This window comes from Chamaea fasciata, unplaced genomic scaffold (genome assembly GCF_029207755.1).
Source record: "Chamaea fasciata isolate MVZ Bird 193981 ecotype frontalis unplaced genomic scaffold, bChaFas1.0.hap1 SCAF_2, whole genome shotgun sequence".
Classification (NCBI taxonomy): Eukaryota; Metazoa; Chordata; class Aves; order Passeriformes; family Sylviidae; genus Chamaea; species Chamaea fasciata.
The window spans coordinates 28,192,260-28,219,226 of record NW_027094087.1 but is presented as its reverse complement, the minus strand read 5'-3'; the positions used below and the strand labels follow the sequence as shown (position 1 = coordinate 28,219,226).

The window sequence follows — 26,967 nt, the reverse complement described above, 5'->3', positions numbered from 1 at the left end:
AAAGGAAAACTGCAGAACACAGACAGAAGGGCAGTAAGTAACAGATTCTGCCTGTCAGCATTGCAGGAGTGTCTTGGGTTATGTAACCAAAAAATGTTTATTCTATTCCATCTGTTGAAACTGGTTGGGGAGGTGTTTTTTTTCTCTCTTGTACCTCCAGGAGGGAGGGGGGCTGCCTTCTGATAATGGGCCAGCTGTTAAAACCGGGGTGGGCATTGTTCCTTACCTCTTTCCACCCTCAGGAGGATACCTTCTAGTAATGGGTCAATAAGGCTCACCAGTGACATGGCACATTACATCATACCATTGTGAGATGCTCCACCCAGTGGAAGGAGCCAAGCAGTTCCTACTTAGAAAAAAAATGACACATAGGGACACCACATTTGGCTTTTCCACTGGATTCCCGAAGGAAGACTGGACCCATCTCGCCATCACTGGACTCTTTTCGACAGGACCATCTCTACTCCAACAGAACCACATCTGCCACTCCAGGAGGGCTTACTTTGGACGGCTTCCAAAGAACCTGACCAGCAGGGTGTCAGGTTGTATTTCTAACTCTGTAAGGATTTTTTTGTTTGTTTGCTTGTTTTTTGTGCTACTACATTTGTATTCTTAATCTTTTTAGTAAAGAACTGTTATTCCTATTCCCAAATCTTGGCCTGAAAAGCCTTTAATTGCAAAATTATAATAATTTGGAAGGGGGGGATTTACATTCTCCATTCCAAGGGAAACTCCAGCTTTCCCTAGCAGATACCTGTCCTCCCAAACCAAGACAAGGAGCAATGGCAAACCTTTACCCACACATAACTCTGAGCCACTGCCGCTCATGTTGAGCAGCTCAGAATAAGGCTGGTAACTTCTTACTTTCTGCGATGCTGAACCTACTACATTTGCTGATCAGTCTGCAATTTTTATTTCTTTTCAGACTTCAGCAGATTATTTCCACAAAAAGACCATGGTCACTGATATTTCAGCAGGCACCAGCTCAGGGAGAGCCTTGTCCTCCTCCCTGCTCAGGATGAGTTTTACTGTTTCTTCCCCTCTGGGATCACTGAAGCTGTGGAAGTTCAAGAAAGATGCCAGTTTTGCATTCTGTTTGAAAATTGGTTTAATACTATAAAATTCATTTGTTCACATATTTTTGTACAAAAGATGAGTTGTTTTCTCTTAATTACAGGAGAATCATTTCAAGCTTGAGAATTCAGCTAAGTAGGTCCAAAACAAAACAAGACTGGGTTCTACTGGTTCTGGAAGGTCCCAATTCAGCTCACCCAAGGTCTCTTTCCAGTTTGGCTCTCACAGTTATGGACCACCTTGATGGAAAATACCCCACATCATCATTGACTCTTCGGAGGCTTGTAGTGAATTCGGCACCGCTCATTAAATACCTGAGACACCAAAACAGAAGAGCAAAAGTGAATCAGCCCCATCCAGGAAATGAGCAGAACTTCACAGACAGTTCAGGCAACTACTTCTTCATGTAGTACACATCTCAAGCTGCCTAGCTCTGAGGTGTCAATAAATGGCACTTGCCAAAACATCCATCTCCATTCACCTTCTCTCCTGGCTTTAGTAAATCCAAAGTTTGCAGCCTGATGTTGGGAGACTGCACAACACCAAGTATTCTCCCTCAGATAATGCAGACTCTTAATCCTGGCAGGCTGTTATCATAAAAAATGCTGATGCCTTTTTGTTTTTAAAAGAGAGGGAAATAATCATTGGAAGGCTCCTGAAAAGTTATGTTCTGTTAGGTTCACTCTGGCATTCAGATTTGGGCGCTGTATTCCTGTCTTTCCTGAGCAGGCACATTTTACATTGGCATGACAGCCAAGAAGAGGGGCAAGGGCTCCTGGAAGTCACGTGCACACTTCTAGTGATCTGCCTGCCTGTGCCAGTGCTGCCAGCACTCCCTGCAAAGGGCACAGCATTCCTGCCTCACTCACCTCTGACACCTTCTCTGTGTGAAATTTAGTCTCCAGAACTGGATACTGAAGATCGTGTATATTTAGCTTGAGCTGTTGCCAGCCTGCCCTAAGGAGGGCCAAGAAACGTGACTATTTCAAGTAAGGCAGTCTGAATCCAAAGCAAAACACACAGGCTCCCACCAAGGTTGCAGGTGCTCTTCACAAGCCATTTAATTATTTATCAGTTTTTATCCAAACTTGTCCAGCACCACCTGGCACCAAGCTGAGGCTCTGGCAGCTGTTGGATGTCCCATCAGCATTCCCACAAGAGCATATTTTGCCAAGCTGTCCAGGGATTTGGCAGATCCATGTACCTGTGATCATCATAATATGATGAACTCTCATTCATGAACTCTCCCATTGGCTTTATGTGCAAAGTGAGTGATCTTGTAATTTTGGGCAAGTTATCCAGCATTATATAGATACACTGTTTCAAGGTCTATCTTCCTAGAATCTTCTACAGCTGATCTTCTTATTCACAGTTCAGAACCTACAGCAACTTCAGCAAAAGTGAAGCCTGGAGAACACATTAGTTACAGAATTGCTTCTCAACAATTTTGGAGTGATTTTCAACTACCTATCAAATTTATTTTAAGAAATACACATGTATTACAAATTGCTTCATACTGCAGAAAACAAAAGCTGTGATATAGTTTCTTTCACACATAGAGGTGTGCAGCCATTATGTTACCACACAGAATAGACACCTCCGAAAGGGTTCAGATGAGGTGAAGGTTTGAGATCAGTGATAGCAGGAAACTGTAGAAAATAAGAGCAACAGCAGGTCCAATTCAGAAACATTTTACTACTAAACAAATTGCACTGTTTTTTGTCCATTTTCTGCTAATGACATTTTAAGGGCATATATGTCTAAAAGGGTGCTGGAAATACTCTCTAAAGCACTGCAAGGGTGTCTAGCATCAAACACACCACCTTACTTGCTATCATACTAACTTTCAAAGTATCTTCAACAGTAACTTCACAACCTGTGGCAGGAAGATCAACACTGCAGTCTTATTAACACTGCCTCCCTACTTTTAGGATCACTGCCTTACAGATGTCAGTGTGTTACTCAGGCCACTTAACTCCACTGGTCTAACTGTGAAATGCTATTCTCATTTTTCAGACATTTTTCAGGAAAAGCAGTTGCTGAGAAACCTTAAAATTCATGTTACTACGCCAAAGTTTGATTTTGCTGGCTTTTACGTATTTGTATAAACCACTCCAACAATAAACTCCAAAGTGGAGGTGCTGGACAGAGACTAATGCAAGTATCTTGTTTAAAAGTCAATTCCTTGTTTGGTATCATCCAAATTCCACTGCATGCATTTCTCTAAAATAGCATCCTTCTGTATGCCACTATTGCTACAGTCAGCCAGTGTTTAAAAAACTGTTTCCTAATCAGATTTTTTCCAATTAGTTTTCAGTTGTTTAGGATTAATGGAAATAGACAAGTGTACTTCCCAGCCAGAAGTCTACAACAGTAAAACAGCAGCCTGCACACCAATAATCACTTCCATGTAACAAATTGCATTTGGTCTGCAACCATGACTGGTTCTAATTCCATCAGTGACATTTTTATGGGCAGCTAAAGGAGGCATTTGTGTGTATATTCACAGCACAGTACAGCAGAGCTGAAGATAAAACCCAGAAATATTTATCTCTTCAAGCCCCACTCAGAACGTTGGCTGAGGAATACATTAGCAGGCTAAAGTATCCCTGTACCATGCACACCTCACTGCTTATAAACCCTCCATCTTCAGGAAACATCAGACAGTTCTGTCACCAGGAAAAGCTTCATGCAGCTACAAGCAATCTCTGGGATCATTACTAAATGTGGTGCTTCAGAATGAAGATTAGAGTGGGGGCTGTTCCCCTATAGCAGAGTCACCATGAAATATTTGCCCCTGGGGACCTGCAGCACGCTCTTGTTAAGGCTGTGGCATTGTTTAGTCAGATCTGAGCAGGTTTAAAATTAAACTGAAGTGCATGCTTAGCTTCTTGGGATGGTACAGAGGTGTACTGATGGCAAAGCATATGCAGAAAAATGTGTAAATGCTCATTTCATCAGCCTGCACTGAGGTTACTGATGAACACCCAAGACTTACAGCTGTATTGGTTTTACACTGGTGCAATAGAGGGGAATTAAAATCATGAAGCAGGGATTTAAAAGGAAGGTGCAGTTAGTACCAGCTATTCGCAAAAATTCTTTTTGCATTTAGAGAGGGAAAGAGGTTCTCTCTGCAGTATTGAAAGCTCTGAAAAGCTACACCAAACCAGAAAAGGATGCCAGATGTGAAATGCTGCAATGACACAATACAGCCACCTCAGAATTTAAGCTCAGTGTTAAAATCACCAGACAGACTTCGGGGCCATCAATCCAGAGGGTGATCTGCACCCTCTGCTGACACAGGAGAGCAATGGCAAGGCTGCCCTTTGCACCAGGGAGTGTCTGTTCAGGCATGAAGAAACTCCATCAGGAAAAGGTTCAGCTTCTACATCCTGACCCTCCTGTGAGAGCTATAGAGTGGGGATCAGCACCAGATACAGGCAAATGTGAAAGACTCATCTCTCTGAAATTGTTAGAGGCAAAGCTCTTCAGAGAAGTCACCACAGAAAAGCCTACAAAGTGCTCAGCCACTGGCAAAGAGGAGAAAGAGACACAGGGAATAACCCACAGTTCTTCCTCCCCACTAAATCAGATGCTTTTCTTCCCTAGGCAGTGCAACTGAAAAGCTTTGATCTCTGCATCCAGAACTGGGAAAATGACTGACTGGAAGCATTTCCCCCAGCACTGCCTCATCTATTTCTAGTTAACCTGTTTCATAAGGCACCAGTCCCACACCTCCAGGGCAGGACTGTCTGTTGGGACACAACATCATCACTGCTAAATGACTGAGTACCTTCCAGCTTCTGTCGTTTACCACTTCTTCAACATTGAGCTCCGACTGCATCAATTTCAACTGCAGAAAATAACAGATAAAAAGGTTATTGTCAAACAGGCCTCCCTGTATGACAGGGAGCCTTCAGTATTTACCACCAATACAACTTTCCAGCTCCTAACACCAGCACCAGATGCACACCTCATCTGATGGTGTAAACCAAAGGGCACGATGTGTGATCACCCTGAGGGACTGGCCCTTCCAGTCAGCCAGTGCTCAGGCCACACACAGGTCTGCAAGGGCACAGTGAAGGCAGACTCACAAAGCAAGCCTGGCTGTAGATCCTGATTATTCATGATTTATTCCTAACTAACACCCATCAAGATTTGCTAGCAATTAACTGATTAACACTGATGGCTTCACAGGCACAAACAACTGCACCTAATTCAAGCACTCAGCACAGGGAATCCTGGGGCTGGGGTTAGCTCTGCAGCCCTGAGTTGCCACTCTTGCATTATTAGAGTGGTATATGAAGCTGGCAGCAAAGCTAGGAATCCAGCTGGGATTCTGGATTTAAAGTAATGAGCAGACCCTCTCTGCTTCATTTGCCATCTGCTCAGTGCACTGACCAAAAAGGGTCTGCAGCGTGATCACGTGTTGTTTGTGCTGCCTGAACTGCTGTCTGTCAGTTAATATTTTATGTCATCACTGCAGGACAGATCAGCTCTACCCAGAGGCAAAAGCTCTGGCAGGAACTACCACCAATAGGCAGTTCTTGAGCACTCACTTGACCCATGAGAAGGGTAAGAATCTCTCTGTTTCACACCTATTAGAAACCCTGAGGGGCAGGTGTGACATGATCCTGAAGCAATAGTAGGAGATTTAAGAACCATCTGCCATTTTTGCCCAAATTTAGGATGTATTCTTGTTGGAGTCTTTAACACAACAAAGAACCATTTTCAATACATGGTTCCAATTAGAGGCCTGGTGAACAGGTGCAAGCCAAAACAGCAATCCCACTAAAAACCCTCCAGGTAAGATATCCAGGGACACAGAGTTGCTACAGTTGTTGGATGCACTTTCCCCAACCCAACAGGACTTCAATCTCTTTGAAATAACAATCCAGCATCCAGAGTGACTGGACGACCAGGATAAGTCTCTATCAAATAAACACTCAGAGAATCTTTAGCAGTAACAAGAAACTACTACTCCAAGTTTTCTCGTTCAGTGACCCTGAAATAATAATTTTGCATGAAGTCCTCCAAGTTGTACAACTAGCAGGATGAGAGAAACACATGTAACAAGGGAAAAGAAATTTGTATTGCAAGTAAGTGAATAGATATTTGAAAATCCCACTCTTTAAACTAGGATGCGTTCTGTCAAGATAACTTTTCTGACTTGTAGAAAAAACACAGCTCTCTGTTTTGGAGAGTCAAGGGAAAAAAAAAAAAAGAAAAAGCAAGGGGATCACACCTCATAAGGTCCAAATACAAATCTGAGGTGATCTCATAAAAAAATTTCTGAGCTGTTTCTAAATCATGGATTGCTTTTAACATTTGAAGCCACCTCCAATCATTAAACACTATCATTGGGATCCTCCCAGTGTTTTCAGTGAGAGATTTCAGGATAATTTAAAGAATTGGCTCTGCTAACAAAATTTGTACAAAATACTAAGCTACCACCCCAGTTTTCTAAACTAATATCCATGCTTGTTAGCAGTTTAGTAAGTGAGGGTTAAAGAATAAAACTGCTCGTTTGCCACATGGTTCTCTCAGTATCCTTTTCCTTACAAAAGGGGCCCTGGAAATGGGGTGCGGACTTCAGTGGGGTTCCTTTCTCCACTTCTGATACTCAACCCCCTCTGGTCACCTCTGGAAAAGTACACTTTCCACCCACAGGCCAGAAGGCTGACAGGGCATTTGCACATTAGAATTCCATATGCAAACCCAGAAGTCTCTCTCACACCATCACAAGGTACTCCAAATATTAATCCAAGAAATATCAAAAAGGTTGTGTAAGTGGAATTCAAGGTTGCCTGGGAGCATCTTGTAGAGAAGAGGAAAAGTTAAGCTGTGCATCAGTGGTGTCAGTCAGTGAAGGTTAGAATCCACCATGGGAAAGAATGTGCATTTCTCTCTCTTGTGTGAAAGAATCTCAGGAAATGCTCCACTGGCAGGATAAAAGCACCTCTTTGCCTTGAGGCCTTGGGAAAATAATTCTTACAAGACCCATCAGGAGCCAACAAGAACCTTGGAAAAGACTGCTTGACTCAGGATCCACGTCAGGTTCTCTCCATCACACTGGTCTTTCCATTTGGGAAAGATACCCCATTCTTCCTCTGCAAGTGATCTCTAGAAGGCTTCACCACTCACCTTTGTCTGCTCTTTCCTGAGTTGCTTTAGTAATGCTGCATCTTCATCAGCCTTTTCCCTCTCCTCTTTGAGAGTTTTCACTACAGCAGAAGTCTGAGAGATGCAGTTTTTGATGATTCTTTCTCTACTGGTGTGAGCATTCATCAACTAGGTGGGGAGAGAAAGGAAGTCACAGTGGTTCATCAGAGAATAAAAACCTACTAGTTTTAAGTTTAAAGAGACACTTTCTGAAGACATGGTATTGCTGTGCTTACAGAAATCCCTCTGAGCACGTAATCCACATGTGGGAAACAACGCTGCTTTGAGCAGCAGCTACTCTCAACTCAGACTATCCTGTCGTTCTTGGTCTTACCAAGTTGATCAAAAGTCAAAGGTAAACATGAGGAGTCTTGCAGAGCAGCAGGAAAAGCAAACACCCTTTTTAAAAGATCCTCGAAGGATCAGTATTGCAGAACAAAGAACTTCTCTGCATGCTTTTAAGCTGAAGCACTGTGTGGAGATGTTGAGCAGGACAGTTAGGAACACACAAAGCAGGATCTACCAAGGCAGCGTTTTCTTCAGACACTGAGGATGCTTTACTGGCCACTGCACACAACAAAGCAGCAGGAAGGGAGCTGAAAGGAGCTGAAATTGGAAGGCATGCACACTCACAGACTCGTACAGCTCTTTACACGTCAGGCCAGGATCAACCTTCCCCACAAAGGAAGCTGTTGGAATCGTAGTGTTTAATTCATGAACAATTCTATCATCGATTGTCCTCATCACCCTGAGCAGCTCCTGTATTAAAAGAGAGAGAGATACTTGGTTAGATCTCTCAGAAAAGCCTACTACAAAAAAATTTGCATAGTTAAGCGTTTTAATAGAAACTAAATAGGATTCCTTACAAAGAGTTAGAAGCACACCAAAGAAACAATCCCACATGCAGAAGTATGTGCTGCAAACCACGGAGTTTCCTCGGCAGCAAAGGCCAGAGCAGGGGTAAGTGATGTCCCCTGAAGTCCCCCGGCCCTGCAGGCAGCATGGACAGGCTGAAAAGCCTCTGCCCAAGTCCCCATCCCCACTTCCACACGGGAAACTGGGCACAACCTGCATCAAAACGGCGAACTTTGAATAACCCCCCCACACACACACCATTCTGGGGGAGCTGGGGGAGGTTTAGGTTGGATCTCAGGAAAAAGTTTTTCACACAGAGAGCGGCTGAGCACTGGCACAGGCTCCCCAGGGAAGCGGTCACAGCACAGAGCCCGACAGAGTTCAAGACGTGTTTGGACAACGCTCTCGGGCACACGGTGCGACCCTTGGGCTGTCCTGCGCAGGGCCAGGAGCGGACTCGGTGATTCCTGAGGGTGCCTTGCTACTCAGGATATTCTGGGATTCCGTGCGGGAGAAACAGGCCGTATCCCCCGGCCCCGCCGGCCGGGCCCTGCCCGCACGGCCGAAGCCCCGGGTGCCCCTCACGCTCCCTCCGACGCCGCGGAGGCGCCCGCGGGGCTCCCGCCGCCCGCGCTCCGTCCCGGGAGAGGGACCTGCGGGGACGGCGCGGTGCCGGGCCCCGCTGCTGCCGGAGGGATGAGGGAAGGCGATGGGAAGGCCGGACCCCGCTCCCTTCCCGCCGCATCCCGCCGGCCGCGAGGAGCGGGGTGACCTCGCGCACGGGGCGCGCGCTCCCGCGGGGCCGTTCGCCGGGAGGCGGCGGGAGCGCGCGGCGCGCGGGCGCGAGAGGCGGCGGCGGCGGCGGCACCGCCCGGTCCGGCCCGCCCCGGCCCGTCCGCCCCGCGGGTTACCTGGAACTCGGCGAAGTCCTCGCAGCTCGCGGCTCCGCTGGGCGCCGCCATCCTGGATCGGCCGAGGGAGCGGCGGCGCCCAATCCGGCGGGGAGCCGGGATGACGCGCGGGGCGGAGCGGGGCGGGACCCGCCGGAGCGCGGCCCCCGGCACAGCGGCCCCCGGCCGGGCATCTCCGCCGACAGCGGCTTCGCGGCCCCTTCGCCTCCTCCGGCCGCTGGGAGAGCTCCGGCCGCCCCACCGGAGGCGGTGCCGACCCCGGCGGCCCCGAGAGTCCCGCGGCGCGGCTCCCTCCAATCGCGGTCCCGGGGCGGGGCCCGGCGGTGACATTGAGCGGCGCCCAGCAGGGCCGAGGCAGCGCCATGTGGGGCCGCGCCGGTGAGTGCGCGGGGCCGGGAGCGGCGGGGGCCGGGCCGGGGCTGCCCCCGCTTCGCCCCCGCCCCGGGAGCCCGAGGGGCCGCGCCCGGAGCCCCGAGCGGGCGGCCCGGCCGGCGTGCGGCCGGAGCGAGGCGTGAGGGGCCGTGTCTGAGGGACCGGCGTTCACAACGGGGACGGGAGCGGGGCCGGTCTGTGCCTCGGCTTCTCCGAGGAGCTGGGAGAGGGTCCGGTTTCTTTGGGGGTGTTGCCTGTAAATGTGAATTGCTGGTTTTTCAGAGCGGGAGTGTATTACTCCCAGAAAGTAAAGGCCCTTAGGAGACGCACCTTCAGACAGTATAATGAAGGAAAAGAAGAAGTCATTTTATATTTTTTAAAGTGCCCTTTTTAACAGAAACTAACTTTCTGAGTTAGTTTGGTTGGGGTTTTTTTTTCCTAGAACTTTTTCATTATATTAATTAATGCATTAAAGCACCTTCTTTAAAGTATGTGTTCGTATATAAGGTGCCCTGGCCTTTTCTAATGCACTACAAAGTAGTTACCTCTCAGTGCTAAAGATTCTGTTCTTTTGACGCGACTCTGTCAATGCTTTTTGGGATGTGACAAGATTGGTAGGATGCTGGTGTGCAGTCCTCGGATGTCCGTTTGCACCATCCGAAGTGTATCTGAAGAATACGTATGAATGAGTTCCTGGAAACTGTGATGTGTAACGTGTTTTAGAAATTGCTGGTTGGACGTTATCTTGCGTTCTTTTATTTTTTTTCCTAAATGAATTTAATTGCATTCACGTTTTTCTGTGTAAGATAACTGAGCAAGCTCAAGGCATACCTAAAAAAACAAGTTTAAATTTCTTTGGTAGGCTATTACAACTAAATCTGGTATTTCTTGCCTTCATTTGTCCCTATTGGTTTTCTTTTTTTCTCTTGTGTTAAAAAAACTCCCAAATGCTTTCATTGAAAAGCTGGTTCCCACTTTCTACTGCTGTCAGTTAAATTGGGCCTCTTTGCTTCCTTTGCTTTCTCTTCCAGATAGGGCTGTTAGACTGCTGGGAAGAAATATTCCCTCAGTTCTGAGGATGACTGAGGGAGTGGACCCGAAGATAAGCAGAAGGCTTTGCACTAAACCCCAGCAAGACCTTCAGTCAAAGGGTAAGAGTCTTTGATAAGGTCATGGAATCTTTAGTGCCACGGAATACTCGTATATCCATGCTGCAGTCATCTGAACAGGAATTTGACTGACAGATGCTCATTTTATGAGATTTTCTGAGAGTTCTGGTCTCTGGACTGAAAAATGGAGCATTAAATTTGGTGAAGTCTTGTTTTCTAAAAAGCCAGGGGTCAATTTTCCACTTGTGACAGTCACACAGCGTTCACTTTGTAGCAGATCACCAGAACCTTATCTTGTGCACACTCCTACACTGACGCTCCTCAGCTCTGCTCTGAACTGCCCGCTCAGCCCCACTGTAAACTATTCATGTTTAGGAATGTTGTGTGAGCTGAAGGACTTTTGCAGTTTTTCGGAGTGCAGCCAGCTCCAGCTGTTCCAAAAACTGAACGTGCTCTGCAGGGCAGAGTCTGAATTGTTCATGTTTAAGGGTGGAGCTGCTCAGGGAAAGCTCAGGCTGTGAAACATTTTTTCACTATATATGGGGCAGTTTCTGTGCTCCCTGTCTCACAGGTTCCTTATGGCCCACCCATGCAGGAGCAAAGGAGCACACAGATGTGAAGCATTTGGTTTGACTCGGTGTTAAAAACATGAATCAGCTGTACTGGGTAGGACTGAAAGTCCTTCAAAATGTGATGTCTCCAGCAGGGGCCAGTAAAGGAAGTCCCTTATGTTTTTGTGAAGTGGGAATGGTGACCTACAGCAAGAACCTAAGGAAGAGGATAGGAAAAGGGCTCCTCTATACCACTGCCCCAGAGGTGGCATCTTGCTGTTTAGTAGTCCTTACTGGATTTTTTTTTCCCAGTTTCTTGAAGCTGGATGTATTTTTAGCATCCACATTCTCTAAGAATGTGGATGCTAAAATTCCCTAAGGATTTCTTCTCTAAGAAGAAATTCCTCAGCTACAGTCCCATGTTTGATTTTTTTTTTCTTTATTCAGTACCCCTTCCAAGCCAAGACCTCATTACAACCCACACTCCCAATGTCTCTTACAGTGCTCTGCTGAACTGAAGAGAGCTTCAGTCACTGCTTTTCCAGGACAAAGGGTCTCAAGTCTGTGACACTTACATGGTGTCAGACATTTACACGAAAACAGAAACAAGTCTGTTTCTTACATGGCAACCATTCCATACCTGTGGCTCTCCTTGCCAGTGTTCTCTGTGCCTGTTCTGTTTCAGTTCCCTCTCCCATGCTTTTCAAGAAGCTGGAGTCACAGTTTCACACAGGGGCACAGTAATGCTCCTGTGTTTGTCTGAGTTGCTGCTCATTGACAGCCACGCTGTTTTCCTCTCTGTTACTGAACATCGTGCCAAAACCACTGTGAAAGCCCCAAGGCTCTGCTCAGGCCTAGGTAATGATTAGTGAGGGCAGAGGCTGTCATTTGTGTGTGGACTGGAATTGCTTCCTGTTTATGGAGAAGGGAGTTCCCAGGCCAATTCACTGGCTCTGGGTTCTGAAGCCCACGGCATTTTGGGCTCAGCCCTTTTCTTTGTGTTTTTGAATAACCTGCTGTTGTCAGCAAACTGTATCCACCCCAATTCCTAGATAATTCATGAATCCATGAGGGAGAACATGGCCATACAGGATACTGCCTGTTGTTTAAAAGGAAAAAGCTGCCTATCTTTGCACTTTGTTTCTTAGATTGTAATGGTATGTTATATATGAAAAGCCTCCCCTGTTACATTATGAATACTTTGTATATGGAGTTTAAAGGACTGACTTGAAAATTGCGTCTCCAAGCTTTGTCTATGGTCATGTTTATTTATACCTTCAGATACGATAAAAATCTTACACTGCCAAAGAAGTTTACATTCTGTGATGTTACACTGACTTTTATTGTTACTGTGCAACATGTTGGCTTTTCTGTAGCTGCGTTATTTTTTTTAACCCTATTTAAATGAAATAGAAAAACAGCACCTAAAGAAGCTTAGATGCTGGAGCAGCTTCTGCATATTTAGACCTGCAGATACAAAGGTTTTGGGAAGGATTTGGCTTTCCTTACATGGCTTCAGTTTAATCCGTATTTACACGTTTGTTAATCGGTGATACACTTTTCATTCTCTGACCACCTCTAGCAATCATATTTAGAGTTCTGCATTGCTCACCCTAACTGGTTCTGTTACAGCTCTGACCACCCAGCCTCTCTGACTTGTTTTTGGTGGTGTTTTGTCTTTGTGTGTTTTGTTGGGTTTTTTTAGGTCGATTTACTTCGGGGGTGCCTGGATACAAGCCTACAGAGTGGGAGAGAAAGTTTTTGTTGTGGGCAGGCCATTTCAAAAAGCCAGAGGATATACCAGAGACTGTCTCGTAAGTGTTGCTTTTGAAGCTGTAAAAGAGACTTTGTCTATACAGAAATAAGTTACTTGAATGCAATTCCAGAGTGACTTTTCTAAGAAGGAATGGGTTTGCACAGCTGAAAAATCTTACCCTGCTGTGTTTGGTGTGTCATCCTTGTAGATGAAATGACCTGAGCAATTCTCTTGTGCTAAAATGTATCCCTCTTGATTTTTTTCTTTTTTTTCTGCAAAGGGTTGACCAGCAATTATCAGTTGTTTCATTAGAAAACCACGTCAGATCAGTTCATTTTTACTCTTTTCTCACAATTAGAAAGCTTTTTTCAAACATCAGTGTGAGCTTTTTCTAGTGTTTTCCATTGTATGTCAGTCTCTTGCTGTGGGAATCTTTCCTATATAGCTATAAAATAACTGAAACTCATGTAAAGTATTTATTAATGAATACCTAAAGGGTATGGGCCAACTTCCTTAACTGTTGGAATTTAAACTAACAAACAGTGTCAAGGCTCCCTAACTCTGTATAGTCAAAATTTCCCTGTTGCTGCTGAGTCCAAATGTCAAAGCTGTGTCCAGTGTAAAAAGTAGAAAATAAAATGACATGTTCTGGTTTGCACACCAAAAATAAAGATCAAACTTAGCAACAATAGACAACTATTAGTTTAACAAACACTCCGAGTGGTAGTGTAGGTATCTTTTAAAACATGCTCGTAATGCTTTTAAATACATGTATTTATTTAAATTAAAAAGAAACAATAAATCTTGCACTACTTGAGTAGGAAAATGATGTAGCTGCCCTCTAAAATATTTTCTGTTTGTTTGGATGCACTGCATGGGAATTGAAAATCCACCCCTGTATTTAAATGGAGCACAATGAATTCATTTTGTTAAAAGTGGAATCCTACCACTTTGTATTGAATCATTTTTCTTAAAACTACATTTGAAATACATACAGGAGTAAATTATTAAAACCTACGATCACTTCATATATTTTTGCAGACCAAACACTTGTTATGTATGAGTGTTTTTAAGAAAACAGAGTTAGCAGAGTGATTGATTTCAGTAGTTTATTGAAAGGACAAACCAACTTCTGATAAAAGCTGACCATTTTTGCAAGTGCATAGGGAATTCTTTTTATTTAGACAAATAATTCAGCCAAATCTGAGAAGACAATTGAGAACTATAAAAGCACAAAAACTTGTTTTCCTGTTCTGAGATTAATTAATTAATCTGAGATTAACTGTAAGGGCTTGTGATATAACTCAGTAATCTTGTAAAATGTGGTGAAGCAACCTATTTATTAAACAAACGTTAAACTTAGCCACTGAACTGATTTAAAATGCAAGTTGTGTTCAGATATCTACCTTTTGCTCTTGTATATTCTTAACACATCTAAGGTATTTCCAAAATTAACTAGCAAACTTTTTAAAATCCTACTACTGTGCATTTCAACTTAATTGCAGCCTGCACTCAAGGCTTTCACTGCAGATTATTAGCAGAAGCAAATAACCTGGATGCTAAAATTAACCATTAGTTTCATTGTAGATGGATGTGTTTGTTCCCTATGATCACAAATGTTGTACTCAAATCAATACTCTGACAAAAACAAGAACAAAACTTCTCAGCTCTCAGGTCCTGTGTGATTACCATGCTGAAGGACCATGGATTCTTGAGTATTTTTTTTTTCTTCCAAATGTAAGGGTCAAAATGTAGTAACAGATTCAATATTCACTCATGTTTATGTACAGTAATAATTTCCCAGTTCCATAAAATCCATTCTCCATGTTCATTTTGGGGTATAATAAACCTAGTTTAATGCATTTATTCTTTCCATCACACAGTGTTGCTCCTTTTCCAGTCTTCTGGAATTTTATCATGTGCCAAATATAATCAGTGAGAATATCAGCCCTCCTTGAGGATGGAGTTATCTGCCCTAAATTCTGCAAGGAGAGCTAAATATACAGGGTGTAGGTCTTTGGTTATTGTGGAAAGCACTTCTAAAAAGCATTAATGCTTCACTGGCCCTTCTTGCATTGTTCTCTCTAACACAGGGAGAAACCTGCTATAACTAAGATGTCATTTGGGTAGAATGATCTTCAGAGTTTAACTCAAAATAAATGATCTTTTGTTTTTAATCTTCACATGTACAGCTGAAAGGTGTTAGTAACTGCTACTCTTCTGCTGGAAGACTTCTGGTTTTTAAAAGATAACAGCAGAGTAGGCAACAAGTTTCCCAAAAGCGTGGTATAGCTACTGCTGTGGTTAGCTAAGCCTCCTGGAATTAAAAAAAAATAATAATAATAACTTAAAGAGTTCCTCTGTCCAAAGCTGATGTTGGAAAGTGTAGAATCCTCCTTAGTTTCCCAGGGAAGCAGATCACTCTAAGACTATTTACTCCAGCAGGAGTGGGGACCACTGGTCTTTTACCAAGTCCTATTCAGAATGTCCAAATGTTGCATTCAGCAGCCTGTGTGTCACTTATTGCACTGTCAAGTCCTGTAGCAGAGGAAGCACCTTGCTGGAAAATAAGACTGCATCATAAATGAAACAATTTTGAAGTTCTGGCAAGAAGAAATTGCAGAGCTGTGCCAATGCTTCCCTCTGCCCAAGAAACTCTCAACTGTTAAAACACCATATTTTGGGTTTTACCAGACTTCTGCTATTAAGAGAAAAATGCATCTTCCACTATGTTAAATACATCACAATTATAATATAGATGAGTTCTCCCTGACTTTGCAGATATTGGAATGTGGTAGTGGCCATGGAGGGAGCTGACAGAAAGAAAACTTATTGTATTAGGAAAACCATCCCTCCCTTTTTCGTGTTCTTCCATACTGAACATACACACATCTATACTGCAGCCCTCCTCCTTAGCATTGCAGTCAAGTGGTCTGTAAAGGCAGTATTTTAACAATTGAGTAACCAAAGTTGAAAAAGTTGGGTTTGTTTCCAGCTTTGGGAGGAATGCCTCTGTCACCAAGTATCTCCCAAGGTACTTAGGGATCAGCCTTTCCTGTTCTTTTTCGTGTAAAAGAGCCTCTTCCTGTAAAACTTTTTTTGTGCAAAGAGCCAAGTGCTGTTAGCATTACACAAAACTACCATGACAGAATGCTAGGAGAAATGAAATAATTACCCAAGTGAATTATTTGGGTCTCTGATAATGAATCTGTTCTTTTCTCCTTTCTTGAGGCTTGACACAGTGAGAGCAGCAAAGACCACCCTGCGTGTGAAGTTCAGCTATGTCATGATTGCCTTGACAATAGTGGGATGCATCGTCATGGTGATCAGAGGGAAGGAGGTAAGCACAGAATTTGGGCTGATGAGGGCAAATAAGTCTTCATTTAAACTTCTTAGTTCCTCTGTGGATTTTTAGTACTGTCTTGCTTTGAGGCTTGGGTTTTTTGTTTTGGGGCTTTTTGTCATTTTATCACTGAACAAAATTTTAACAAGTCCTCCTGGTTCCCTAGAAGTGACCCTCATTGACTAATTCCCATCAGAAAAGGATGATGTCACTGTTAAGATGCTTCCTCTAAAACAAAACCTCCTGAGCTTAAAGCATCTGTGTGGCAGAAGAACCTTATTTGTTATGCTGTCTTTCTTCTGATGCCAATATTCAGGTCTGGTTTCTGTGGACTGCTGTGTTCTACAGAAACCTTAAAAGTAGTGACAGTCCTAACCCCAGCACTGTGAACTACTGCGTGTCACCTGACATTTCTGTCAGGATTTGTCTATTAAATGAAAAGGATACAGAACTCTGAAATGAAACAGTGGAAGGATTTTTCCTGGTTTTAACAGCAGAGATCAAACACTGATGACTCCCAGGGCATTTTCCTCTGTACTGGAGTAGTATGAATGCAAATACCAGGGAGAGAGGACAGCTACTTTGGGATCCTTGTTTTCAAAGAAACGGGAATTATTTATGTTTCCTGCAATGAGCTCAGTTGGCCAGAGAATGGTGCTAATGATGCCAAGGTTGCAAGTTTCATCCCCCAGTGGGCCACTCACTGAAGAGTTGGAATTGATGATCCGTGTGGTCCCTCCCATTTCAAAATATTCTGTGAGTCTGTGATTATATTTAACTTTAGATTTGTTTCTAGTACCTCTGTCTCGTGCCTTGGTAAGGACAGGTCAGGTATTTTGTAAGTTATTGATTCGAGTTTCAACTCTGTGGTCCTTCAGGTGATAACTGATGATCTTATGACATTGTAGGCTATGAAAAGACATGAATCTTTGACAAAAATAAACTTGGAGAAGAAAGCCCGGTGGAAAGCGGAAGGTGCAGCTGCTAAACCGTAGAGGAGGAAATGAAGAGATCAAGGATTGGGGTAGAAAAGCAAAGTGCCTTTTAGCACTGAGAAGAGGATATCATCACAGCTTTCCTGTATGTTAGTTCTGTACACTCACGTTCAAGAAAGAATGAATACATTGTCCTGTAATCAATAAAACCAGGAATACCTATTTTCTTTGCCTCATAACTGCCCCTTTCTTCCAAACCCTTTTCTTCATGGTTGGTGGGACAGGATACATGAGCACGGTGGATAAGCAATGTAATTGTTTCCCATGTGCTGTGCACCAGACTAAGCATCCTCTAAAGCACTGCAAGACCTGTACCTGCAGTCTTGGTACCAATCCTCTGCATCAAGTCTCATGTTCTTACTTACCACTTACAGGAAGGTAACTGTAACACAAAAGAACGATCCATTTGGTTTCCACTTTTACAAACAAAATACCTTCACTAGCCAGTCATCCACTATCACTGACTATTTCAGGTTTCCTCAGCAAGACTGGAACTGTATTTATTCTGCATTGGTACTGGCTACTTCAAATAATCCACGTTCTTCTTTGTGCAAGAACAATTATTAAGGGAGCCCTTGAGCCAAAAGTTACTGTCTGACCTGCATTAACATCAGCAAAATTATCCTAAGATATTAGAAAACCCAACTCCCTGGTCTTGGTCCTGTTATTTGCATTTGTTTAAGTGAGGGATAACTTCCTGTGAAGAACTGCCTGCCTTCCTTCAAAGAGGAAGGAGATGAACAGTGAAATAGCATTCCAGAGAACCCCACGGTGTTGCAGCTGGCATCTAAGAGTGGTCCCAGCAGAGCTGGCCATGAGATGAGAGAACATCCAAGCTGAGGGATCAGAGATGACTATTTTGAGGAACACTGAGCAACAGCTTCAACCTGTACTGTCAGATTTACTATTTAGAGGCACATGAAGAGGACAAAGTCAATCAGGCATATCTGCTCTTTATGAATCTTATTTAGATTTATACATATTTTGTTCTTTAAAATTGTTGTCTGTGCTTTTGTCATACTAGACCCACCTAGAGATCGCCTGCCTCAAGAGTGCTATTTCTGGCACTGAGCCCAGTCACACACAATTCATGTTGAAAAGCCTGCAGCAACCAGGGGACGTATTTTCCTTCCTTCTTTCAGTTCATTTGGAAGGAAATGTAGATTGGAAGTGTCAGGACTGCTCAAAACTCTGTTACTGCCCAGCACTGCCCTGCTGACTGGCCCTGGGGACTCTAAAATCACAAGAGACATACCAGCTTAACAAAAACAGTTTGTGAACTTTCTCAGAGTGAGAGGGAGATTATTTTTGTTGTACCCCTAAAAAATTAGCAGTATTGCGGAACAATCAAAAGCCCTACAAAAATGCAAGGTAAATCTTCACCAGCTGCTGCAGTTCATGTATGAATTGCATTTCTGGGTACCACAGTGAGATGTAACCCATCAGTCAAGCTGTGTAGTCAATTCCACCACAGAAGTCACAACCTTCAGGTGATACAATGATCTGTCATTAGATTCTCTGGATGGAAATGATCATAAGTACACTATGAGTCAGGCAGAGCAGGACTGCACAGATTTGTCCAATAAGCACTGAATGCAAGCCATCTTTCATTTCACTGCAGGCATGTGAGCAGATCTTCCATGACAATTCTGGTTCTCTGCCACTCCAGCAGGCACACAGGTGGGAAACCAAAACAAAATCTTGCCCCATTATGTGCCTGTGGTCATGTATGTACTAAATGACACCAAAAAAGAGAACGTGCATTTCAGATAGCATTTCAGGTTTCTGTGAAGAAAAACTTGTGATTTATGCTTGGTGATGGCAAAGCTTAAAACTGTGCATCTCAAAAATATCACCCTTTCAATAGACACCTCTGAGTATACTCTGTGAACAGAACTGGCAGGTACCTCTCCTAGTTTTGGAAATAAAACTATTTGGACTAATCTGGCTGGTAAAGTACTTCAAATAAAAGTATGCAAAACACTTTGAAAGCAACACTTTAGAGCAGCAACAGTCACCAGTTTTTCATTTTACCTTAATTTGTATAAGCTTTATGCCATTTACTCAAAAACTGAAGTCTGGTTCAGTGGTTTGCCAAAAGCACCACGTATCCTTCTGTCACCCTGGTATCTCCACCATTTCAGAATCTGCCAGGAAGACTCTGCATCACTGCCCAACTTTGTGTTTTCTTGCAGCTTCTGCATAGGCTCAAGTCTCAAATCAGAGCCCAAGACAACGGGCTTTGTGTGGTGTCCATCTTCCTCCCAACCACTGTACTGTTTTCTTTGCAAGTAGCTGGGTACCATAAAATGATGTAAATCTTTCTCAGCAAGGCAGTGAAAGGAACCGTCTCTTTCATGGTGTGATGGCTTCCAAGGAGCACTTCTAAACACAGACAGTGGTTACAAAACCAGAACATGTTTCTGGCCAAAGCACCCAGTCCAGCTGACTGGAGAACTTAACACCGCTCAGATCATTGAGAGCTCACAGCTTCAGCCCAAAGCCTTTCAACAGTGCATGATGGAAGGAACATACGAAGCCTCAACTGCTACCTCATTTTCTTTCTCCCCTTTGGCTTGGTCTGTAACACCATTCCCATTTATCCCGAACAGTCCAGTTTATCAATCTTATACCATATGCCTTATTGCTGTACCTGGTCTAGAGGCAACTGAAACTTCTAATGCAACTCCAACACTGCCTCAATGGAACATGTAGGAGCCACAGCACGACACGGCCATAGCAGTACACAAAGAAGTCTTACTTACTTTTCTACTAAGATTCAGGCATCTTAAGAAAGACCTTCAAGTCTAAAATTGGCATGGGAGAGTACCAATGGTGTGTTGTGCCAATTTCCAGAAGCAAAAGTCGTCATACTGGAAGAGATGGGGATTTTACTTTAAGCTGGCATAGAGATCAAAGTGCACAGAGGTAAGACAGCCGTTCTGGAAGCCCCCAGAGAAGCAGAGAAGGGTATTGCCAGGAGCACTGTCACATGTAGGACCATGTGGTGCAATCTAGTTCTTCAACAGTCTTGGGTACTGACAGTAAAAAAAAAATAAATAAAAGCAGGTCCAAGAACATGGAGGTCCAGGGTCATTGCCTTCCTCCCTTTTACCATGAGGCAAAGGGTCTTCAATCACCTGTATTTGGCTGGCATCAAGGGACAAACACAGGAATATAGGAACAGGCTGAAGTCTCTAGGCAGCAGTTCCCTCAAATGATGGTGTGATACCCTCTCAGGAGCCCCAAGTGCTCAAAACCACGACTTGAATGGCATTACAGATCTGTGTGATGGACTGCTAGATAGCAATTCCAGGCAGTCCTGCATCTTCCTTTCTCTAACATCCAGTTTAAAACGGACTTTGTTAGAATATCAGTGCAGTGCTTCCACCTCATTCCTGATGTTTCAAAAAGAATTCAGTAAGTTCTCATTACCAGCCTGTGGGGCTTTTAGAAGATGCTTAGATCAGATCTCCACAAGCAAACAGAAACCAATGCATGTATTTCAATTTTCTCATATTTTTGAATAAAGTATGAGACAATTTTCTAGCATTACATGCTGCCTGACAGAGCGAAGAGAAGAACCCAAGAACTCCAACAGTTCCCTCACCTACCCTCTACATGAGACTGTGCTGCCTCTTATTTAGACACAAACCAACAACAGATAATTCAAAACAGCATGACCTTCACGAAAGTGGCAGCTAGAGGTGTGCTCTGAGATGGTCCCTGTCTGAGCACATCGTTCAGGAGACCAGAGAATACTGGCTTCAGTGCTTCTAGCAGGGACAAAGCCACACAGAACTGTGTTAGGAAGCAGTGTTCAAGCAATATGATATGATGATGCTCATACTGTCACTGGCACTTTTCCTCCAAAACAGAGTCCTTCATCTGTGGCCTGAAAGTTATTTATTAGATGGGTAATGTTGCACTACATGTTTGGCTCTGTTAAAATTCAAGTAGTTTACTTGCCCTTGGCTTACCAAGTAATTCTGATCAGTCTGTATCAGTGAGCTTTTCCTTTTATAATTCACAAGTCTGATCTCCCTTCTGTACCCATTTAATTTGCAGCCTTTGTTAGAAGCAGATTTTGTTTCTTTTCAACCTATTAATAAGGCTAAGTAAAGCAACGCCAAGAACTGGTTGCTGGAAGATCCTGATGGAAATACACTCAATTAAGCACCATTTAAAATTACATTGAGACCTATGAGTTAGCCACATTTTAATCCATTTAATGTGTGCCATGTTGATTCTTGTATTGGTGTGGTTTTCACTCAAAATATTATGCAGTACCAGTCAAATGCCTTATACAGTCTAAGTATTTAGGACAACAATATTACCTGCGTCAACCAGGCCTGTCACTTCAAACAAACATACCAAGTTTAAAGATTTATACTTATCTGCTCTGAATTCACATATCCACGGCAAAAGTAACAAATACTGGCCAGGCTCCTTACACAGGAAGGCACACCAGTCAGCTTAAATGGACTCTTTTTTAATTCACTCATTTAGAGGCAATTGTCATTACTTTCTTGGGGGGCAGGGGAGGGAAACGCCAATGCACCACATTGTTTTCACTAGCCTGGAAGAGAAAACACTTATATATATAGATATATAGGTATGTATATATATACACACACTTTATGCATGTGTGTATATATATGTGTGTGTGTATATATGTATATATACACGCTAGTGTATATATACACAGAATATACATATATGAATATACAGAATATATGCACACACACTTTGCTCAGATTTGTTTACAAAATATGTAGCATTTTTATACCATCCAATAAGAGGTACATGGTTTTAAACAAATCTTATAGAAATGACATGTTATTGGAAATTTACACGTAAAAAAATCCAGCACAAAAAAATCCAAAAGCTAAAACAAGATTTTGCTACTAATCAGTGCTTCTATCACCCTTCAAGAAAAGAGAAACACAGTTATTTATATGTGATGTAAAGGCAACATTGAGGGGTTTTTTTGCTTTTTTTAAATTAACTTCCAAATTTAACCCCCTAAAATTACAAAGAATTGAAGTCCATTTACAGATCAAGTGCAGTAAACTAAATGTTCCTTCAGCACAAAGCAGCACTAGAGAAAATAACTGGGAGAGGGTAAGTGGAGGCCAACTGGCTTAGCTAGGGAGGCAGCAGGTGGCTTCTGCAGTGGCCACACAGGTCAGAGTCTCCATCCTGAAGCAGAGACAGAAGACTTTATTTAAATAATGGTCACACAGAGCTGATGTTCAGGCCTTTGCCTAGCTTCTTTCAGCAGTATGACAAGTGACTTCTGTGTTTTTATAACTCTATATCCAATGGGCTGGTTTTGCTTTTGCAGTGGCTTATCACTGAGAGGAGTCATGAGGATCTTGAAGGCAGTTCTGCCACAAACATTTACCACAGGTACATGACACTGCAGTTGCCAGTGGCAATTTTGAAATGTTTACACTGGACAAGTATGTGTTCCAAGCATCCAAAATGGCTTGAAAGAACACAGCCCGATGCAGGGGGGAGTGGACGGCCTAGGGAATCCATTGCATTCTCCGAAATGGAACTGCCGCTTTCAATCAGGCGGCATCTCCCCAGCTGTGTGAAGAGTTTGGTGTCAATGTCAGCTGAACTCAGTGAGGAGTGGCTGGCCTTTGCATCAGAGGTCTGTGATCCAAGCAGGTTGCAGAGCCAAGAACATGCTGCTAGCAGAAGGGCAGTCTCCAGCTGCGTGCAGCAGCTGCCATGCAGTCAACGATGCCTTACAGATGTCACCTGGAGGAACCATGCGTTCCATGCTAATTCACCTGAAGTCTCATAAACAGCAAAAGGGAAAAGTGAAATGAGAGGGCCAGGTGGATCCAGATGTAATTGTACTATCCTGCAAATGTAGTGTCATTTTAGTTAAATAAGGACCTTGACCAGGAGGACTATATTCCATCAGGTGAGCTGGAGAGGAAGCTCTTGTCTCGTGAAAATGAAAAGGAGATCTAACACTCCTTGTGCCAAGTTTTACAAATTAAGATTTCTGTATTCAGAAGTTAACTTTTCAGAAGACAAATCTGTTCAAGTCACGCTGTGTAAAAATGTAAAGAGGCAGATAGGAACTTTTCAGCCATAACTAGAATACCAGGGACCAGACTCTGGAGCATGGAGCCAGGAAGGGCTTGATTTTTAAGGAAGGCCCGGCTGGATCATACTGTGCTGGCAAGCAGAACTGGGGCAGTTTCTCCATTCTAGAAGCTGTTTTGGAAAGTCATTTCTGGGGAGGTGTTAAGAGTGACCTGTTCACAGGTTCTTTTTTTATGGATGGAGAGGAAAAACTGGGAAGGTATACAAATCTCCACAGTGGTCTGCAATCCAACCTGGGAGCTCAGTGTTGAGACGGGATGGGGCCAGATGTGTTCAGTATTCCTAAGAACCACAAAACATGTCCATTGCAGCCTGTTGTTGCAGGGGATAGAGAACTTACTCCATTGTTTGTAACATGTTCCTCATGCCAATAACCCCAGCTGGCACATACAGCAAGGTAGATAGATGGCGTGTGAAGGTTTAACGCATCTCTCGCAGCCGTTCCAAGAGGCATCCAGGGGAGAACACGAGGGATGAATTCAGCTACGTTCTCAGAAAGGCTGAATGTCTCCCTGGACTGCAGGCACACTCTGCAGCAAATACAAGAGAAAGGCAGCCTTCTCTTGGATGCCAGGAATGGGGGGCCAAGTGGAGGAGGGGTTACTTTCCTGTAAGAGGAACAGGGAATATCTCAAAGTATAGAAAGGTGCCTCAACTCCACGAAGATGACAGTGGAGAGATTCAGAATCTAGAGGAGAAGGGTGATTCTGGTGACCCCTTACCAAGGAGGGGGCATCCTGCCACGGAGAGCCGAAAGTTTTCCAGACGTATGTAAGAGCATGTGCACAAGGCAAGCGAATGAGCGCAAACAGGGTTATGGAAAACATTGAGAGAATCACTCCACGGGTGGCTTGTGGCTCGACAACAGGATTGGCTAGGTAGAGGAGCACACAGCACAGGGGCACCTCAAAGCTGGAAGCCTTCCATGGGAGCCTCACACTGCTGGAAGATGTACTGTTGCTGGTTGATATCCACTTGTGGGGCAATGCTGCTGTCTTCATCCTCTGTTCCAAAGTAGTGCTCAATCAGATCAAAGGCCTTCTGATAAATCTCTTGATTCTCATGGCTCTGCAGGAATTCGATCTTGTCCAGGCCTGCAGAGAAAAGCAGAACATAAATGTTACAGCTCAGTCAAAGGATATGATGACGATAATTTTCAGTCTGTTCCATGATTCCCTCCCACCTTCAGAAAGAACGGGCTCCTCTATGGAGACATGTACCGCCTGTATCCAACTTGAACTCTCCACAACCACGGAAAGCCAGTTTGAACTACAGAGATCTCTGTGTTACGTGTTTCATACTTTGTCTGCCTTTACCCTTTCACTCAAAAATTAAATCAACTATCTTGAAGACCTCAAACTCAGAAATGACTTTTCCTGAAGAGAATTTTAGGACCGTGTTTCCAAAGTGTGTTCACAGTGCTTTCTTCATGAGGACTGTGACTACAGAATCACCTGTGTAAACTGAAATAGACTTCTGATAATCATCTAGTCCAACCTGCTACTGCTAACCAACCTGCTACATACTAACCAACACCAGATTAGATGTGATGTGCCTGGACAAGCATTCCAAACTTCCAAGCATGGAGACTCCGTTTCCTAACCTCTATAATATATATTTATACAATGCAGTTAAACTCAGGCAACCAGTTTCTGGGCAGGCATTAAGCACAAGGGCACACTCAAGCCTTGAAGTCAGATACAAAGAAAAATAATACAGCAAGGAATGATGGTATAATGAAATCCAAATGTTAGCCATTCTAGTACAGCTCTACTACTACAAATTGTAGCGTTAACAGCTTTGACTCTGTATGAATCAAGAAAAGAAGATCTGCATGTTCTGACTCCAGTCTATACACAGACAAAGATCATGCAGAAGATGGGAGTACTCTGGAGACTCATCAAAGAACAGGTTATTTTCAGTAACAGTGATAAGATGATTAACAGAACTGGTCCTGCTGAAACTCCAGTGAGTTTGTGACCATTCCTGTATCCCCTGATTTCCCCAGGTGTTTGGCTCATACCATATGCTTCTTCAATAAGAGCGCAGTAAGGATTAATGCCAGAGCCGCTGCGTTTGGATTCCTGTTCTCCAAGCCTCAGGATGTTCTCCAGCCCATTCAGTGCCACCTGCACAATCTTTGAGTCCATTACCGTAAGGAGGTCGCAGAGCGGTTTGATGCATCCCAGTTCTACTAAATACCTGAAAAACATTACATGAAACCCAGTAAATTGTCTGCAAAATTATAATTGGTGTAGCCATTTAAAGTACTTAGCATGAAGGTCAAATAAATTAAAACAATCAGATAAAGTATCAATTTAACTGGAAAAATTAGAGAAATTACAGACATCTATTTCTATCTAGTCAATTCTGCTGAAACAATAAAAATAACTTTAAAATCCTTTCTCTGTCTCACTTTCTCTAGATAGCTATGAAATAGTAATTTATTTTTTGTACCATAATCTATATTTCTATAATGGTAACTTATAAATATTTTCTATAAAGAGCTATATTTAACATGCTTGTAAAGTCTTTTTTTTTTTATTTTATACAAAACTGCATACAAGCATGTTGAACTGGTATAAGCCAAACAGGAGAAACAATGCATGTGATGTCATTGTTGGAGGGGCTGAGCTATTCCTCTTCAGACTGTTACTGCATTCTGTTATACTCCACACCCCTCAGAAGTTAGTTTAAAAGCTGCATTTAGTTTTTTACACATAAGACAAATGGTTCAATTATGTAAACAAGTATTACAGCTGAAATACTTTTACAATTTCTCCCTGAAGGAATGAAAGGCTCATTCATAACAAGGACGTGGTCTCTCTGGATACAGCACTGAAAGCATACTGAAAGCTTTTTTCAGTTTCTAGGCTGATAGTTTGTTTTCTTGCACAAACACTAACTCATTCTATTGCATTGAAAGATTTCAACTACTTCGTACTTGATCTGTTCGGCAGAACCTCCCGATGTCGCATTTGTGATTGCCCAAGCAGCTTCCTTCCTTGTCCGAAACTCGGCCGTTTGCAAAATATTTATAAGAGCTGGGAAGATATGGGCATCTATGACGGTCTGCAAAAACAAATGACATGGCAGGGTCAGAATAAAAATTCGAAATAACTTCTTTGTTCTGAGCTAGTTAATGTCCATGCCCAGCCTAACACATTAAACAATGAAATGTCACTTTTTCAAAACACCAAAACTGATAAATCAGTTTTCAGCTTTACATTCAAAACCTTACTTATTGCTGTGGTTTGTTCTTATTCTAAATGAATTCAAAACACATTCAGACTCAAGTGACTGCCATATCTAATGAGTTACTTAATCACACCCTGACAGCAAAAGAATGCCATACTTCCCTTATTTTTACAGGTAGTAAACCCCTCAGCTATTAAGTCAGCAAACGATTAAGTCATTAAGTTACCCTAAACTTCATAGGCCCGTGTGCCATAATACATTTCCAGTGGGCGAGACAATCGAGGAAAGTTGTTCACGTAAGAACTGCTCAAAACAAGCGAACACATGGTGAAAAGACAAAGCACTGATGGTTTGGCAGTAGGGTTCTCTGCTCGGCTCAACAAAGTGGTAGAAGTCAAATGAGCATTTGGGCAACAATTTTAAGTTTCTGGTATCTTCTTCTGAAAACAGGCTTTTGCAATAAGACAAAAATTGAACCAGTTTAACACCTATGACAAGGACTTGAAAGACTT

At 43.2% G+C, this 26,967-nt stretch overlaps 3 protein-coding genes across 5 annotated transcripts in view; 1 reads left to right on the top strand and 2 right to left on the bottom strand.

The window, feature by feature from the left end:
• Positions 1–1,083: 1,083 nt before the first annotated feature.
• Positions 1,084–9,352, bottom strand: MIX23 (mitochondrial matrix import factor 23). 3 transcript variants are annotated; one of them, XM_066175498.1, is made up of 5 exons: positions 9,003–9,352; positions 7,870–7,995; positions 7,219–7,365; positions 4,868–4,927; positions 1,084–1,388 (listed from the first exon to the last, which is right to left on the bottom strand). In XM_066175498.1, exons 1-5 carry the CDS (start codon positions 9,330–9,332, stop codon positions 1,338–1,340), a joined length of 714 nt encoding a protein of 237 aa, XP_066031595.1. In that variant the 5' UTR covers positions 9,333–9,352; the 3' UTR covers positions 1,084–1,337. The 3 variants fall into 3 exon arrangements, with proteins under 3 accessions (XP_066031595.1, XP_066031597.1, XP_066031596.1); XM_066175500.1 differs by lacking the exon at positions 9,003–9,352 and adding an exon at positions 8,662–8,836 and having other exon boundaries at positions 7,870–8,006; XM_066175499.1 differs by lacking the exon at positions 4,868–4,927 and having other exon boundaries at positions 9,003–9,347.
• FAM162A (family with sequence similarity 162 member A) lies at positions 9,161–17,294 on the top strand. The gene is made up of 5 exons (XM_066175501.1): positions 9,161–9,380; positions 10,406–10,525; positions 12,740–12,848; positions 16,022–16,130; positions 17,042–17,294. Exons 1-5 carry the CDS (start codon positions 9,365–9,367, stop codon positions 17,126–17,128), a joined length of 441 nt encoding a protein of 146 aa, XP_066031598.1. The 5' UTR covers positions 9,161–9,364; the 3' UTR covers positions 17,129–17,294.
• The window catches only part of KPNA1 (karyopherin subunit alpha 1), a 58,074-nt gene continuing 44,992 nt past the window's right edge, over positions 13,886–26,967 (bottom strand). Inside the window, exons 12-14 of the mRNA XM_066175497.1 lie at positions 26,202–26,329; positions 25,281–25,459; positions 13,886–24,351 (exon numbers count right to left, since the gene is read on the bottom strand). Of these exons, the coding sequence (XP_066031594.1) occupies positions 24,164–24,351; positions 25,281–25,459; positions 26,202–26,329 (495 nt within the window). The 3' untranslated portion in view covers positions 13,886–24,163. The remainder of the gene's footprint in view (positions 24,352–25,280; positions 25,460–26,201; positions 26,330–26,967) is intronic.

What these genes read in the sequence shown, in the direction of transcription:
- FAM162A (XM_066175501.1), top strand. An exon ending in GCAAGACCTTCAGTCAAAGG is followed by an intron (nt 10,526 to 12,739) that starts GTAAGAGTCTTT and finishes GGGTTTTTTTAG; the next exon opens with GTCGATTTACTTCGGGGGTG. An exon ending in GATATACCAGAGACTGTCTC is followed by an intron (nt 12,849 to 16,021) that starts GTAAGTGTTGCT and finishes TCCTTTCTTGAG; the next exon opens with GCTTGACACAGTGAGAGCAG.
- MIX23 (XM_066175498.1), bottom strand. Translation starts at nt 9,332, where the DNA reads ATGTCACCGCCGGGCCCCGCCCCGGGACCGCGATTGGAGGGAGCCGCG. An exon ending in GTAAAGAGCTGTACGAGTCT is followed by an intron (nt 7,366 to 7,869) that starts GTGAGTGTGCAT and finishes CTCCCCACCTAG; the next exon opens with TTGATGAATGCTCACACCAG. An exon ending in TCAGGAAAGAGCAGACAAAG is followed by an intron (nt 4,928 to 7,218) that starts GTGAGTGGTGAA and finishes TATTTTCTGCAG; the next exon opens with TTGAAATTGATGCAGTCGGA.